Source organism: Talaromyces marneffei, chromosome 4 (assembly GCF_009556855.1).
Source record: "Talaromyces marneffei chromosome 4, complete sequence".
Lineage (NCBI taxonomy): Eukaryota > Fungi > Ascomycota > Eurotiomycetes > Eurotiales > Trichocomaceae > Talaromyces > Talaromyces marneffei.
The window spans coordinates 1,396,216-1,412,839 of NC_072351.1; the positions used below are offsets into that span (position 1 = coordinate 1,396,216).

General features: G+C 47.3%; 7 protein-coding genes across 7 annotated transcripts; 2 read left to right on the top strand and 5 right to left on the bottom strand.

The window, feature by feature from the left end:
- Positions 1–102: 102 nt before the first annotated feature.
- On the bottom strand, positions 103–1,104 carry EYB26_005568 (uncharacterized protein; the record flags this gene model as incomplete). Its single annotated transcript, XM_054264853.1, has 4 exons — positions 103–153; positions 220–637; positions 703–983; positions 1,036–1,104. 4 exons carry the CDS (start codon positions 1,102–1,104, stop codon positions 103–105), a joined length of 819 nt encoding a protein of 272 aa, XP_054120828.1.
- Positions 1,105–1,732: 628 nt separating this feature from the next.
- Positions 1,733–3,150, bottom strand: EYB26_005569 (uncharacterized protein; the record flags this gene model as incomplete). The annotated part of the gene is made up of 3 exons (XM_054264854.1): positions 1,733–2,709; positions 2,779–3,001; positions 3,064–3,150. 3 exons carry the CDS (start codon positions 3,148–3,150, stop codon positions 1,733–1,735), a joined length of 1,287 nt encoding a protein of 428 aa, XP_054120829.1.
- An 830-nt stretch (positions 3,151–3,980) lies between these two features.
- EYB26_005570 (uncharacterized protein) lies at positions 3,981–6,867 on the top strand (the record flags this gene model as incomplete). The annotated part of the gene is made up of 5 exons (XM_054264855.1): positions 3,981–4,159; positions 4,255–4,289; positions 4,343–4,459; positions 4,519–5,959; positions 6,012–6,867. 5 exons carry the CDS (start codon positions 3,981–3,983, stop codon positions 6,865–6,867), a joined length of 2,628 nt encoding a protein of 875 aa, XP_054120830.1.
- A 382-nt stretch (positions 6,868–7,249) lies between these two features.
- Positions 7,250–9,496, bottom strand: EYB26_005571 (uncharacterized protein; the record flags this gene model as incomplete). The annotated part of the gene is made up of 4 exons (XM_054264856.1): positions 7,250–8,895; positions 8,952–9,268; positions 9,335–9,365; positions 9,445–9,496. The coding sequence occupies 4 exons, from the start codon at positions 9,494–9,496 to the stop codon at positions 7,250–7,252; spliced, it is 2,046 nt and encodes a 681-aa protein (XP_054120831.1).
- A 1,299-nt stretch (positions 9,497–10,795) lies between these two features.
- On the bottom strand, positions 10,796–12,435 carry EYB26_005572 (uncharacterized protein; the record flags this gene model as incomplete). The annotated part of the gene is made up of 2 exons (XM_054264857.1): positions 10,796–11,901; positions 11,973–12,435. 2 exons carry the CDS (start codon positions 12,433–12,435, stop codon positions 10,796–10,798), a joined length of 1,569 nt encoding a protein of 522 aa, XP_054120832.1.
- A 673-nt stretch (positions 12,436–13,108) lies between these two features.
- EYB26_005573 (uncharacterized protein) lies at positions 13,109–15,138 on the top strand (the record flags this gene model as incomplete). The annotated part of the gene is made up of 3 exons (XM_054264858.1): positions 13,109–13,160; positions 13,220–13,474; positions 13,532–15,138. The coding sequence occupies 3 exons, from the start codon at positions 13,109–13,111 to the stop codon at positions 15,136–15,138; spliced, it is 1,914 nt and encodes a 637-aa protein (XP_054120833.1).
- Positions 15,139–15,376: 238 nt separating this feature from the next.
- EYB26_005574 (uncharacterized protein) lies at positions 15,377–16,577 on the bottom strand (the record flags this gene model as incomplete). Its single annotated transcript, XM_054264859.1, has 2 exons — positions 15,377–15,843; positions 15,899–16,577. 2 exons carry the CDS (start codon positions 16,575–16,577, stop codon positions 15,377–15,379), a joined length of 1,146 nt encoding a protein of 381 aa, XP_054120834.1.
- Between the last annotated feature and the right edge of the window lie 47 nt (positions 16,578–16,624).

A 16,624-nucleotide genomic window follows, 5' to 3' on the forward strand; every position in this document is an offset into this window, starting at 1 on the left:
TGATATACATATGATCCGATGCTTCAAGCATAAGACCAGCTAAGCTGTGGGTGTAGATTCTAGTATCATAGCGATATACCATGGCGCAGAAATCAAACTTGCCTACTGCAAATTCACGAACAAGCCTCCATCAACCAATATTTGTGCACCGGTCTAAACGAAGTCAGCCCATGCCGAGTGTCAAACAAACAACATCATGAAGGAGAACCAAAGACTTACAACATAACCACTCAACTCCTCCGCCGCTAAAAACACTGCCGGCCCCGCCAGATCCTTCGGCTGCCCCAATCTGCCCAACGGTATCCTCCCTTCCATGTACGTCCTCTTCTTCTCATCAGCCATATCCGCATCATTCAACTGCGTCCTAATCGTGCCGGGCAACAACGCATTACACCTAATATTATACTTGCCCAACGCAACTGCGGTGGATTGCATAAGTGACAAGACTCCGGCTTTGGTGGGACAGTAGTGGCATTGTTGCCCGCCGCCAACTAGGGCCGAGATGGAACTTATGGCGATTATTGAGCCGCCGGCGGGTGTTTGGTGGAGGGCCATTTGGCGGCCTGCGGCTTGAGTGGCGTAGAATGCGCCGCAGAGGTTAATATTTACTGTTTGAGAGAGGAGGGAGGATTCAATCCTGCCTTCATTAGCATACATTTCTCTGATTAGATCGAGGGAGAGCGGAAGAGCAAGGGGGCGTACTCTAGGAATTCAGCAAATTGGCAAACACCAGCATTACTAACAAACACATCTAACCGTCCAAATGCCTCGACAATCTTGGCCACGAAATCCGCCCCAATCTCGGGTTTGGAGATGTCGCCTGCCACGGTGATGAACTGCTTGTCTGTTGAGTTGCAGTTGAGCTCGCTGATCACGGCCTGTGCATCTTTGTGGAAGGCTTCCACGAGCGGCTCATCATTTGGTCCGCCGAGATGGTTGACGGCGACTTTGGCGCCGTGGCGGAGGTAGTCTAATGCTATTGCCTGTTTAATGTCAGTATGCTCATAGAGAAAGAGAGGGTGAAGCGGGGTGTACTCTTCCAATTCCAGTCAAACCGCCCGTTACACCGCAGACCTTGCCTACTAAAAGCTGGGGAGCTGCCATATTTTCTCTGTTATTATGTCAGAATAGTGAGATTCGAGATGTTGTTTTTTCTTTACGGCTGTTTCAAGAATGAGGTCAAATGAGGGGGACGTGGTAGATGACCCTGTATGATCTCTCCCCTCAATATGTCATTCAATGCTGTTTATTCCCAGTTGAAACCTATCAGTATACCTATCTTCCTTCTATGAACAATCTCTAGTAAACATCCCACCAAGTCCCCATAATAAATTTCACTCACATGCCATACAAAAGTTGATTGTAGGGAATTTTTTCAGTAATTGTACCCCCACACGATCAGATCCGAGATCATTGCTCGGTATTTCGGGGTAGATCTGTACCGAGTCCGGAAATCACGTACGATTGTTTTGCCGGATTTACCTTTTTTTTTTTTTGAAGATTTTGTTTTTTCATCCATGTCAAGGTCTCAAGATTTTTTAGTTCTTTTTGTTAATGAGTGAGCCATTTACATGGTAATTAGGCAAAGACAAGTGAAATGATAACTAATTGATTCCAAGGTAGTATACTCTAGTTCAAAACAACTATTCAAATCATATAGATCATTAAACGTGATAAATATATGTGTGATGTCTAATAATACCATAATATAAAGCTAGCTCTGGTATCACGTTTAATGGTCATTAGCCTGCTCTTGGGCTGGCTCCTCCATGGTCGTCGGCGCGGGCAGACTCTTAGCAGGGGCAGGGGTGAGAAGTGCAGAGGCAGGAATCAATGGAGCAGCCGGGTTCAACTCAAGACCAAATCCAGGCTTATCAAGCTCAGTAAGGTCAAGATATCCCTTGGTTGGGATGGGTTCATTCAAAAACAGGTTTCCAAACACGGGTTCCACGGTCTTACCATCGGGGGAGTTGGCGAGGTATTCTTGGAATGGGGTGTTTGGTTGAGAAACGACGAAGTGGTATGAGTAGGAACCGGAGGCGTGAGGAACGACGGGAATATCGTAGGCAGCTGCCATGGCAGAGACCTTGAGCAACTCAGTAAGACCACCGAGCCACATGACGTCGGGTTGGATAATGTCCAAGTTACGTCCCTCAATCAGCTTCCTGAATCCGTATCTGGAGTATTCGTGTTCTCCGGTGGTGAATTTAACAGTTGGGTGGGCTTTCTTAATGAGAGCCTGGCCGTCAAAGTCGTCTGGAGTAAGACACTCTTCCCACCAGTCAATGTGCAATCCCTCTGCTTCGGCGCGCTTGACGAGTTCGATCGTGTAGGGCACGTTCAACGACATGTAGCAGTCCACTCTGAGAGGAAAATCAGGACCAACGGCTTCCCGTTGCTTGCGAAGGTACTCGATATTTCGCTTCAGACCATCGATGCCCTCATCCGGTCCGTAAGGAAGAGCAACCTTGGCGCCAATGAAACCAGCTTCCTTTGCAATAGCGGGCTGAGGACCGGTGCAGTAGAAGTGTAGCCTCTTACGAGTGGCTCCACCAATCATTTTGTAAACCGGCTCTTTGCGAATCTTGCCCAAGAGATCCCACAAAGCCAAGTCGATGACAGAGATGACTGCAAGAGGGAGACCCTTACGACCGTAGAACATTGAGCTGCGATACATTTTCTCGAACATATCGGTGATGTCACGGGGGTCTGTTGATGCAATTGTCTTCAATTAGCCTACTCCTCTCCATATCAACTAAGACACCTATTCAAACATACCGCTTCCGATCAAAAAGCGCTCAAAATGTTGATGCACAAGCCAGCATGCTGGTGGTCCTCCAAAACCAGTAGCGAATCCCTTGGTGCCGTCACTGGACTCAATCTCAACACAGAACGAACCCAAGACATTGATACCCCAGCTCGTTCTCGATGCGCGATATTGTTCCCATTTGGCCATTGGTGTTGATATCGAACTGTCCACGAGCCAGTGGCCTCCTTTCACCTTGATTTCGTCCATATTAGCACGTCGCACGACATCGCAATCGAGAGATAGAAGGATCTTACATTGTGATAGTCGCCTCCGGAGCCGACACCTTGAATAATAAATGAGCGCACATGCTTAATGGGGGGAAATGAAGATACGGAAGCCATGATGTTGGGGTATGTATATGTCAGTCACACGCAAAAGACGACAAAGGACAGGAATACAAAAGGGAGAAAAGAAGGATGAAATGAAAAACCCCCATCGTTGGAGATAAACAGGAGCTTCTTAAGAACAAGCAAAATGCGAAAACGAACTTATCCACCGGCTGTAAGGTCGTATGCCCCCAAGGAAGGGGGCCACCCAGGGCAGGCATGGGCGTCGGTTTCGGGCTAAAACAACCCGAGCTTCTCCAACCCCGCGATGCCGAGAATGTTCGTGCTAAATCCCGATTGGCTCCTGATGAGCTGTCTTGAACCAGCTTGCCGCTGGCTGAGAAAGTGCCATTTCGATGAACAGAAAATTCTGACTCGCCGTGACTGTTTGGTGAGAATTCTCCGATGAGCGTCGATTTTCGTCAGGCACAGAACGTCTCTAGTGCCGTTGCCCGAAATGGCCTAGTGCAACACCGAGAAAGAATCTGGGGAAGTCAAACTCTCTTTGATTGGTCAGATATCTGACTAAGCTCCATATCGTTGCGGGGTCAGGCCAATCAAGTTCCGCATCGCGAGGCAAGCACGACGACCCTGCTCCTCCTTCCTTTAGTGCTCGCTGCCAGACGTTGCAGTCTCCGGATTTCTGCTTGTCCCTCCACGATGAAGCTTCAATAGACCGTCTTCTCGCTTTTCTTCTATGTTGCCAGCATTATGATGTGATTTACCCGTGCGATCTGCCGAGCTGCGGATCTCTGAGACCGACTACCTTCTGGCCACTTTTTTTCGTTCTGATACAGTGGCCGTTTCATAACCCCTACATGTGCTTTATCATAGAAAAGTGAATCATGAAGGCTACTGGCAGGTCTTCCCCACAGAATGGGGACAGGCACGTGCATGACTATGACCAAGGGCAAAGTCCTGAGGTGGATTCATCGGCTGCAGAGTCTGATAACGATCAGTTCCTGGGCTTGAATGGCTCTCAAACATTGCGCGGGACAAAAAGAAAACGTCCTTTGATGGTTTCGTGAGTTTTTAATTGCTTTGTCTTTGTATCGCAGCTTCCTTCGCGATTTCAAGCGGTACACGTTCTCTGTTCACCAAGTAGACTGACAGTTCTAGATGCGAGTTGTGTAAGCAGAGAAAGGTCAAGTGTGGTAGGTAGTTAATACGAGGTTTCTTTGCTTATTCATTGCTGATCAAATTGTAGACCGAGCTCAACCCAGCTGTGGGTGGTGCGCGCGTAATGAACAAGTCTGCGAATATAAAGAGCGCAAGAAGCCAGGCTTGCGAGCAGGCTATGGAAAGGAACTCGAACAAAGACTCGGTCAGACATTTGCCGAACTATTTATGCAATGTCAATACTGACTGCTTCTTAATCAACAGACCGGCTTGAGGAGATGATGCAGACACAAGCTCGGTTGATCGAGAATCATATTATACGCAACCTTCAACAACAACAACAACAACAACCACCACCACCAGACCACAATCAACATGAGAAGGCACGCATATCTTCCTACGTATCTCATACCTCGCCGTCGGAGCCCTCAATGGCGACAGGGCCTAGTCCTCAGACTTCAGTATTCGCCGGCGAACCGTCTGCGTATCCGCTCACACAAAGACTGGTCGATTCAACTGTCAATCAGCGGAATACGACAGTGGGAAGTCCATCAGCAACATCTAATAAAATACATAACTCCATGAACCCCAATAGAGTTTCACATTCTACTCCGCACTCCCAGGTTCCATCAATTCCTTCGGTTCCTGACCGCACCGGCACCGACTTTTCTCACAATGATTCTTCATTGACCGTGCCCGTTAGTTTGTTCAGGAATCAAGAACAGTCTCTACTAGATTCTGAGCTTGAATTGCCTCCTTATGATTTACTATATGCACTGGTTGATTTATACTTTGAACACGTCAATAGTTGGTGTCCCATCCTACACCGCAGATCGACTTTGGATACTCTATTCGGGCCGTCTCCGTTGGAAGAAGCGGATCGGGTGGTTCTTCATGCCATTGTTGCTACGACTTTACGTTTCTCAGTCGATCCACGACTGAATGCCGTCAATCGAAAGCGCTACCACGAATCATCAAAACAAAGAGTCATTCTTTACGGTCTCGAGAATTCTTCGGTTAAAGCTATCCAAGCATTGGTTATTTTGTCATTGGATTTCGTTGGCTCTTCGAATGGACCTCCGGGTTGGAAACTTCTAGCTTTGATAGCTCGTTCGGTTGTTCAGCTAGGCCTCGCCGTAGAAAGAAACTCGGCACTCGATTCATCAATTTACCCATCCATCTATACTCTACGAGCAAATGTTCTACCTGACTCTGAGACATGGATTGAAGATGAGAGTCGTAGGCGCTTATTTTGGATGGTGTACTTATTAGATCGATACTCAACCATCGCCACCGCATTTGACTTTGCTTTGGACGAGAAGGAAATTGATCGCAAACTACCTTGCCGAGAGGAATATTTTATCAGAAACCAGCCAGTTGAAACAAGATGGTTCCGTGCCACTGGCGATCGAGGCGAATACACTGCTCACGGGAACAATGTAGGCTCCTTTGGATTTTACATTGAGATCCTAGGTATACTGTCGCGCATACATCTGTTCCTTAAGCGGCCCGTGGATATTGGAGCGCTCTCAGACGTGGAAGAATGGCAAGCAACGTATCGAAAGCTAGACAGTGAGCTCTCCGCGTGGGAGTTCAATCTGCCGACAGAATATGCTCTTGAGAATGCATCTCGTCTATTCCAAACCTCGAAGACAAAGAAGGGATTTCAATGTGATTGGGTGATGCTTCACGCTACATATCAAACGTGAGTACTCTGTCTTGAGTGTACATGAACCGAGATACTAACGATTTATCAGAACTGTGATTCGCCTCCATTCTTCCGCTGCATATCCCACCACACGATCTCCCATATTTACACCCTCCTATAGTGCCAGTCAACGCTGTTTAGTAGCGGTAGACAACATTCTAACGCTAACTCGATTCGTTGCCAAGAATAACATGCTTGACAAACTCGGTCCACCATTCGCCTTCTCACTTTGGGTTTCAGCTCGATTATTACTCGTTCATGGATCAACAATTGCCCACACAGTGAGCCCAGATATCCATTTGTTCGTGGACACACTAGCACAGATGGGCCATTACTGGAAAGTTGCAGAACGCTACAGTACAATTCTCAAACGTGTCCTAGATGAATATGGCGAATACGAGCAAACAGCAGGCATCGATAGCGAGCGCGTCACACCATCTTCAGTCAAAATTCTGGCAGACATGCGACGCTGTGCGTTTGACCTTGACTTCTTGATCTCTCGTCAGCCACAACACGACCATAATAACGGCGCATCGGACCCTAATGGGTCGATGGCATTGCAGTCTGCCAACGCCGCCGCAGCAAAACAGAACACAGACCCTGGCGGCTCTATCCCCATGAGTCGCAGCCTAACAAACAACGACTTTGAATACCTCGACGTATTCGGATTCTTCAACGTTCCGCGCGTACCAAACATGCCAACACCATTATCAGCATTGGGTATGACAACACCCGACGGTAATGGTCTTCACAACGCCAACAACAACAATAATAATCCGAGCACGACTAATCCCATATCTATACACGAGGTTACGACGGTGGCTAGCAATAATGAATTTAATATTACGAATTATCTGGTGCCGACCCCAGAGACGGATTGGTTATTTCCGCAACCGCACGGTTAGGTAGGCCCCTGACCTTGGGATAGAAGTTATCGATTTGATTGTTTATTTTAATCGGCGACTGAATTTTAAACCAAGTAATATAACGTATATAAACCAAGTATGTATTTGTTATGAGGCTACTCCATAACCTCGACCTTCAATGTTTCTTTCTCCAAAAGTATAAAGGCAGAAGAAACTGGCCTGCAGTGACATGAAATAAAGACTCCAAGTGACCAATCCCCTAGTCCAGAAAGATGTGGAGGGAATGCCCGAACAGAATGAGACATGATAATGCAGCAGTAACAGATCTAAACACACAATGAATCAAAGGAAAAGGCAAAGACCAACAAGTCAAATAATCACGTAAAGTATATCGGATCCTGAAAAGGATTCAGGCTCATATCTAGTTACCTGCCTCAGGATCGGCGGTATCAACCTCGCAGTATCTCATAAGCGCATCGATAAATGCCTCATTCGTCGATGACTGGCCCATTTCCATATCGACAGGTGCCTCCTGATCCAATCTATCTATCTCTTTGAAGATGCTAGCAGCCTTGAGTGCTAGTCTTTTGATTCGGTCATGGGCATATTGATGGCGGTGTGCGGCTTCCTTTGACATTCCTTGGGGGTCTTGAGCCATTATGGCTAGAGTATTATTGAGACCCCGTGTTCGGCAGTGAAGCGCATGGTCAAGAGCTGGGATGATAACCTCCCGACTTAAAGCGTTCGCGCCGGCACTGGATGCAGAAGACATGAGGTTACTCGAGGTTGATATTGTTGATATTTGAGAGTCGACGCTCCTCCTTCGGTTCTCCGGGTTTCTTGATGAGTCCAATTCTCGGGACGGCTGAGGCGCTGACAATGAAGGTAGGGGTTGAAATACAGGAAGAGCCTTTTGTTCGGGGAGCCCAGCGACCCGTTGCACAACTGGATTCGGGGCCGGGGGAACATTAGCAGGAGGCTGTTGTTCAACCCGGGAGTAAGGCGCCGATACTTGGCTGCCCACTGGCTTGCGGCTTATATTCTCGGCAGGAGCAGGGGTAGGAGTTCCTTGCTGTCGAGACTGTGGCCGAGATGGGGTAGAGTTTGGTGACCCAGCAAGATTCAAAAAGGTCAAGTCAGAAGCAAGCGATTGTTGAAGGGCTTTATCGTAGTCTTTTGTAGAAGGGCTATCATTATCTTTGTTGGTTAATGAAGACTTATCCAAGCGAGATGGTGTTCCAGGAAAAGCACGAGACTGTTGCGACTTTTGTGGAGATTGAGGCAGCGGAATTTTTGTTGGGGACGATAGAGGTTTCGGTATGGAAGTCCTTTGCCTTGTAGGAGATTGTGGTGGAGAATTGATACGGAGAGTTTCTTTGGGTTTGTTTTCAACCGCATCACTTTCACTCTTAACTACTCGGTTGGATTCTGAGGACCATGGCTCATGGCTTTGATTGCGGACATTTGCTGCTGCACCGCTCAATGCTTGGAGACCGGCATTCCTGCCAGCCGGGCGAACTGTTCCAAAGTCCCATAAGTCTTCATCGTCTGGGGTAGGTTTCGACGGCGGTGGTTGTTGTGCACGATCGTCATCGTCATCTGGAGTGCCACGTCCGTGGATGGCTTGCCAGCGCTCGTGTCGCTCAATCAACTCTGTCAGATATGTTGTTCGTTTGGCCTTCTTCAAGAATGGATGCTTGAGTAGCTCCTTTGCTGTGGGTCGCTCCCTGGGATCGCGTCGAAGACACAAAGCCACGAAGTCCTTGAATATTTTGCTGAAATTGCCTTGAAGTGTCGGAGGGTTATTCTTGGGAATCAAAAACAACACCTTCATCGGATGGATGTCGGAGTAAGGCGGTTGCCCAGTAGCCAGCTCAATAGCTGTGATACCAAGGGACCAGATATCTGCTTTGTAGTCATATCCAGACTGTTTAATGACCTCGGGTGCCATCCAGAAAGGTGTTCCCACAAATGTATTCTTCTTCGTCATAGTAGCACTAAGCTGACCAGAGACACCAAAATCAGCGAGCTTCACTTGGCCATTCCCACTCAGCAAGATATTTGCAGCTACACGGCTGGAGTCAGTTAATAATGTCATGAAAGGTCCACAAAGGTTGGCATACCTTTGATATCCCGGTGTAGTTTCTTGTCACTGTGGAGGTAATCCAGACCTAGCAGTAACTCCCTAATAATAATCATAATGTAGTCTTCGGGTATAATTCCTGGCCGTAAAAGGTCTGAGCAGCTACCACCAGCACAAAACTCCATCACTATCCATAGATCGGATCCTTTCAGATATGAGCCCAGGTATTTGGTAACATAAGGCGAGTTCATGGTGGACATGATAGAAATCTCGGTGATGATGTCCTCCACCTCATCTTCGGCATTTTCGACATCTATTATCTTGATTGCAACAGATTGTCCGGTGCGCTTGTCGACTCTGAATAATAGAAAGGTCAGAAAGAATGCAATTGATGGATGGAAGAGAAGTTTAGCGATGACATACCCTTTGTAGACTTTACCAAAGCTGCCGCCGCCTAGGGATACGACATTAGCACAATAATCAAAGCAAGTGACGGTCATTGATGAGCGATTGGGGAAAGATTAGAGACATACCAAGGCAGTTTTGCTTGGTGTAAATCGTTGCTGGGTCTGCAACTGCCTGCATTTTTGCGCCGAGGCCAATGACCTAAAATTCAACAGATGTGACGGGCAGTTTGGCGAGAATCGAGTTGGGAAGGGGTGTATTATAGGCAGTTCTTCTGTGAACGGTCGCTTATGCGTCGGCCAAGTTGAATTGTAGATGTTTAGGTAGTAATCAAGGGCGCCAGCAAGGAGTGGTAATGGACCTGTGATTAACTTCCACGAGCGCCTCAAAGGTTCAGCGCTTTTATCCACGTCGACTCGTTGTTGAGACCTTTGACGTTCAATAAGATTCAATCTATATTCGCTAGTAATATGTGCCTTCGAGTATTGAGAACGATTGGAGGCCGTTGAAGAAGTTCACAGGTGAAAGGGGTGTGTCGTCCGACGGTTCGCAAACCGGTAGCTGATGCTGAACAATATCCGGCCGAATCAGTCAAAAAGCGGAGAGGACAATTATATTTCTGATTTTGTAGACAATCCCTACATTAGCCACTTCATCTGAGTCTAGACATTTTGTGGTCGGTTTCACTCACTTTGGGTGAGGGGAACAGGTCAAGTGCCTGCCCAATGACTTTATTGGATGAAGTTATACTCGAGACTTGTTCATAAGCGTCCTCTCAATCAGTTAGTTAAATCGTACAATGGAAGTTGACATTATCATAAAGTCATGTGCATCATCTCAATCGTGACAACAAAAAATAAACAAATAAACAACAATCACAAGTCTGTCACATCGTCCCATCTGTGATAGCGGCTAAAACGCGGCAGCTTGTAAAGTTGTAAACAATCCGAAGAGGTGCGATTGGCGGGGCGGGGGGTATGACTGCAGTTTGTATTGTAATACGTACTTGTATTGATACATCGTCGAGTCCCTCGAGTGACGTATGAGAGCTTGGTCCTTCAGGTACACAGCTGCTTTCATTGGCTGTCTGACCTCGTTTTTCTCTTTCTAGATTTTGTGTATTACGATTACGCCATCTTGTATCTTATTTCCATCAAGTATCAAAACAGGGTTAGTGGCTATGTCTGGTCAATAACAGACACATTATTACTACGTAGATCGAGTAGGATTAGCTGTGAATCCATTTAAGTCAGGTCATTATCATTGTAGCCAAAGCTGTCATGGGTTCTAATACATGAAAGGGTGTTGCTAGCCCCTTCTAGTCAAAATATGGACAGGGACATGTCATTAATATTGCTCATATCAAACAGGGTGGTGAATATTGAAAAGATCGCAGAAAGATCCATCAGATCCGTAGAATGAATCCATTTAACGCCTCAATGTATGCGGATTCGAAGAAATGGATAGAAACGACCTAAATCAATCCTCCAAGTATCCTATCATCACTGTACCATTCTTCAGACCAGCGTCTTGGATGGTCGTGTCAAGCTCGTCAATTAGGTTCTTGCCCATTGCATTGAGCTCAAATACGACTCCTGCCTTCTCCTCAAGAGGTGGCTCTGACTTAAGCCATTCGTAAATTCGTCGTACGGGGTCTGCAAGGGCAAACCGACGAATGACCCTACCAGAAGGATGGCGGAACTGAATACGCGTCGTGGTGGCGGGATCGGCGGGTGGCTCCGTGTGAATATGAGTTGAAGGAATAGATCGGAAGGCAGAAACACCAGCATCCTCTTTAGTCACTTCCTCGTCTTCTTCTTCTTCTGCCAATGACATTTCCTCGCTATCTTCGGCTCTTCCTTTGCCCTTGAGATCACCAATGCTTCGGGTCAGCTCATCCGGATCAGCCAACCTCTCAGCAGTACCAGCTCCTTCGAGACTATTCTTGAGCGCCATCTCCAGCATTTCTTCTTCAGTCATCGACTCTATTTTCTTTTCTTTAGGAACGTCGGGTTTTCGTTTCGCGACGGGGTTGCGGGCGTTCTGTTTGAGACTGTATCGATCTAGAAATTCATGGAGCTGCATGAGGAAATCCGAGGCTTTGATGACTGGGGGCCCAGACCACACTTTGACTTGTTCTCCAGTGCGAGGATCGACAATGGCGATGTGTGGATAATTGTCTGATACATCGCTTCCTTGAAAGTAGTATTGCAAGTAGGGCATACCCCTTTCATCGTCCTTGTTGTATTGCAGGAATATAAAATTCTCTTTGACTGTATCCCTCACTCCTGGGTCTTTCCAAAGGTCACGGTTCAAGATTTGACAATCAAATATGGACGGATCTTGAATGTTGATAAGCAACCATCTTTCGTTCTCTCGGCCCTCCTCACGAGCTACGTCCCAAGGGAGTCTAGACATCAGATCGAACGGCGGTCGGTACATATCAGCTAGCAAGGTTGATTTGGACGACGTTTCTGAAGCACCTCCGGTGGCTCGCGAGAGAGCAGTTCGTTGTGCTGCGGCTGCATTTTCAGAGCTCTCTTCCCAGATAGACGAGTCACGTTGGTTGAATATGCCCGGACGACCTGCAAAACAGAAAATAGGGGGTTAGCTGAAAGCAACCACTGATCATGTGTAGAGCAAGTTCCCAACTAACTGTTTCTACCACCTTGTCGCATCCTAAAATGGCTCATGGGATCGAAATCTCCGTAGCCCTCTGCCCCGGGACCAACAAGTGTTTCTGTCGTCCTGGCAATAGGGGCTCGCACGTCGTCCACGCCACCAGCGTACATCTCTTCTTGTAACCGGCGAGCCATGGCGGCATCGTCTTCAAATGTGGATTGGGCATCTTGGCGCGACGGGGCCGACGAGCGAGTTTCATCGATCGTAATATCGTCATCATCCGAATCTATATGGATAGCGTTGTCGCCACGACCGCTAGGATGAGAAGTTGCGGCGGGTGCGGGCTGTTGCGTCGGTCCTAACTCTGCCCCGCCATTCTCAAAGTAGAGCTGCATCGCTTGTTGAATATCGAAATCTGCAACTTCTAAATATTGAGTTGCAAGCTCTGCAGTAGAGCCTGTAATCTCTTGGAACTGAGAAACCACGTCGCCCTCCATGATGGGCTATGTGGGATGAAAGCGAAAGATGTCAAGCTGAATTTAGGTAGATCTGAGAAGAAGGCAAGCTTGTCTATAAATGACGGCGGCAAACAGAAACAAATGCAAATCAGCGGGCATTTACAACTGACTGGTATTAGTAATGCTGTCCTAGACTGCAGTTCCACAGGCAAACACCAAAAATGGAAAATGGAAGCAAAATTTAAAAAAAAGGCATCTGCTATCTACTCTCTAGAATAAGGTAGAAGTTGCTAGCTGCAAATGTTCGTTATCGTCATCTGTAACCATTGGTGGGGACTCGGAGTGGAAGTTATTCCATTCCGCTATTATGGCAAGTTGAGCCGACTTGCTGGAAATTACTGAATCATGCACAATGCACAGTTACGGTGGCCTGATCCCAACAAAAGTGCAGATTTGCATAATATTTTTGTGATGTACTGTTGCACCTTTGGTCGGACTAGGCCGCCGTGCAGCTGAAACGCGGAAATCACATGACTCTTGTTAAGCCACACGGGCGCGGCTAAGACGCGGGTCGCGCCCTTTCAATCTTAACGTTTTGGGAATGCGCGACGCGTCTCGGATATAACTTGTGTATCTGCCCTCGGAAGGTTCCTTCTCTCCTCCAAGAAACACATCGCCGCTTTTTCGAAGCACAATACGACTAACATCAAAAATGGCAACTACGGTATTGGGAAAGCGGCAGCGTACTGCTATTGATGTCGAGGGTAAGAGCTCTCCCTGAATAAACGTACTCCTCCTTTATTTACTAATTTTATGATTTCAGACTCTCTGCCTCTTCGTTCTGGCAGCAAGCGCCGAGCACGTTTACCTCGCATCCACGAAGAAGATAGCAACACACAAACTTCTCTTCGCCTCAGATCTAGGGTTATTGGCAGTTGTGAACCGCAATACGCAAACCAGATTACCACCAAAGTTTCAACCAGCGGTAATAGTCGTTCGAAACGTATTGTTCAGAACAACGAAACCTTGTCACCATCAAAAAGCGACACGCACCTTAAGCCCACGAAACCACTGGACAGTATGTTCTTCGTGCTATCATTACGCTATGTCGTCTTACTAATTTCCAAATGAATAGCCGAAAATGTTGTGGTCTCCGAGTTTCGTACTCCTCAGTCGAAGCGCTTTCGCGATGCGCTTGTCAACTCTCCTCCAGTCACTCCCAAGCATCGCGTTCAGGTCGTAGGAAAATCTATGACCCCTCGCACACCACGTCATGTTGGATCTCCAGCAGGCACTACCACTGTCTACACACCGGCCCGAAAGTTGTTTGCACGAAGCGCAAATCCTGAGCGTTTGATCGGAAGGGAAAAAGAGCGCGCTAAGCTCTCAAAATTTATCGAAAATGGCATGCAGTCACGAACAGGAGGCTGTATATATGTTAGTGGACCTCCTGGAACCGGCAAAAGTGCAACGATCGATGAAGTATGCCGTGATTTGAACGTGCATACTGTTGTCAAAGCTGCGCATGTCAACTGTGTCAGTATGCGATCTGCACGGGATGTATATGGAAAACTTCTTGAGTCTTTATGCGATGAATACGATGTATTTTCGATGAGCGAGACGGAGAAACTCAAGAGCATGTTCGTGCCTACCAAGAAGTCGGAAGACTTGTATTTGGTGACATTGGATGAGATTGACCATCTTCTTACGGCGGATCCGGAGATTCTCTATTCTCTCTTCGAGTGGTCTCTAAACAGCAAATCGAAGTTGCTTTTGATCGGTATTGCCAACGCTCTAGATCTTACGGATCGATTCCTACCTCGTCTCAAGGCAAACAACCTAAAGCCTATCCTACTACCATTCTTGCCCTATACCGCAGCTCAGATCGCCAACGTTATTACTACCCGCTTGCGATCACTCGTACCCGCGACGGAGGCCAAAGCGAGCGGTGATTTCATTCCTTTCGTCCAGCCCGCAGCTATACAGCTGTGTGCAAAGAAGGTTGCCTCTCAGACAGGCGATCTCCGCAAGGCATTTGATCTGGTGAAACGGGCCATTGATGTCATCGAGCAAGAGACTCAGACCAAGCTGGAGAAAGAGAATGCCATTCCTGAAAGCCCATCGAAGCATGCTCTTGCAGAAAATGTCAACTTGTCCTCACCGCCGAAGACACCTGCTTCCAAACGCACTTTGGCCAACGCATATACTGCTCTTACAGCACCAAGGGCATCCATCGCCCATGTCGCCCGTATAACTGCTGCAGTATTTGGTCAAGGCACCACACAGCGCCTTCAGGGACTCAATTTACAACAAAAGGCAGCCTTGTGCGCTCTGGTGGCGCTCGACCGAAAGCGACGCAGTGTGGAGATGTATGCTACACCGTCCAAGTCCAGAGTGAATGCACCCACTGTTAGAGAACTATTTGATACCTATTGTTCATTATGCAGGACGGACAACGTCCTCCATCCTCTTACTGCGACTGAATTCAAAGACGTTGTGGGTAGCCTCGAGACATTGGGTCTGGTTGGAGAATTCCAAGGTCGTGGTCGCGGTGGTACTATTGCCGGTGGATCAGGGATCATACGTACGCCATCTAAGGGTGGAAGCAGTTCTTCTATTCCTTCCAAAGGAAGCGATGAAAAGGGCTTGGCTTGTTTTGTGACTGAAAAGGAGATTTTGAACCAGATTTCTGGACCGGGTGAGGGTATTCTTAAGGCTTTACTTGCTGGTGATTGTCTTTAGCGTGTCATGTTTGTGCATTGGAGTTGGGGTCTTTTTGAGAGTGTTTTTGAGACTATTTATTTGGCATTTGGAGCGGGTTTGTTTGGTTGTGTTGGCGGTTTTAGCGAAGACATGCTTTTTAAATGAGTATAGTATAAGTAGACAGTGATACACCGAGGATAGCCTCAAATACATCATTATGATTAATTGAAACTGCATCAGGACATGTGTGTAATACGGTTCATTTCTTGTCAAATTCTCACGAGGTAATATCCAATCTGTAAGCCCTAACAGCAACCCCTCCCCAAACATCTTTCTTCTCATCCTCATTCAAACCACGTTTTTCAAGAACCCTCTCAACAACCTTTCTCCATCTAATCCAAGCGCCTGCTCGCCCTCCCCCTATCTTTGAGGCCGTCGCCCCCTTACCAACCGTACAGACAGGCCAGTCCGATCCAAACATGACCCTATGAGGACCAAAGGCATCAAATAGGGCATCTGTCCAGGGGCGAGCATGATCAACGAGATGATTGATTAAGGAATCTTCGTCTCCCTGCGTATATTCTTGAGATAATTGCGGATATTCTGATAATAGACCGGAGAGTTTCATGTATGTCGTAGTGGATTGTGTTGCCATGGCGGTAATTAGGTCTTTCCATTCGATGAAATCCGGATGATTATTGGCTTTATCCGGAGATATGTGTAAATTGGGTTTACAAAGATGATCTTTCCGGTCAGTATTGATCCTTTTCAAAGCACCGATCCAAAGTGACCAACTTACTAATTATAACAACAACCCTTTCTTCCATGTTCACACCGTCATTCACCCTCTTTATCAACTCAATGGCCTCTCTCAGCTGTCCTAGACCCCCCTGTCTAGCATCAACACCTAGATCAAATGCCAACCGCTGTCTACCGAGCCATTTCAGCCCCTCGACAAAGTCTGATTGAAGCATTGTCCACGCCGGCTTATCCTGGACGAGGTATCGAAATCCTCTAAGTTTCTTCCATGCCTCACCATCATCCTTGTGATCGTTTCTGGCTGCTGAGGAAGCTATACGACCCTTGACAAGAGAAATATATGTCTCCAACACAGCCGGACCACCCGGTACAGGAGCCCAGGGCACAAAGCCCAGCATTAACAACTTGTGAGATTCGATATGCCCTTCACCATCCGCGGGTGTTCCGCGAGCTATTCGAGCCAGAAAGGAGACTTCATCAAGGATATGCTCCCATCCTTTGCCATCGTCGTCGGCCTGCACGGATGATATGCGATCTACTTCGAGGTAGACAAATCCTTGCAATTGATATTTTGAAGACTCTTGCTCTGTAGCAGATAGTACATAGTCCTCGGCAGAGTGTTGAAACCCTAACGGATTGTTTGAATTGTGCCACGTGAGTGTTTTCAGTTGCGTCTCTGTCCAGAGATGGACGTGTGAATCGATGATGGGGATGGTCATTTTGATCTGTCCGGTCGAACCCCAAAGAAACGGAATGATTCCGATTC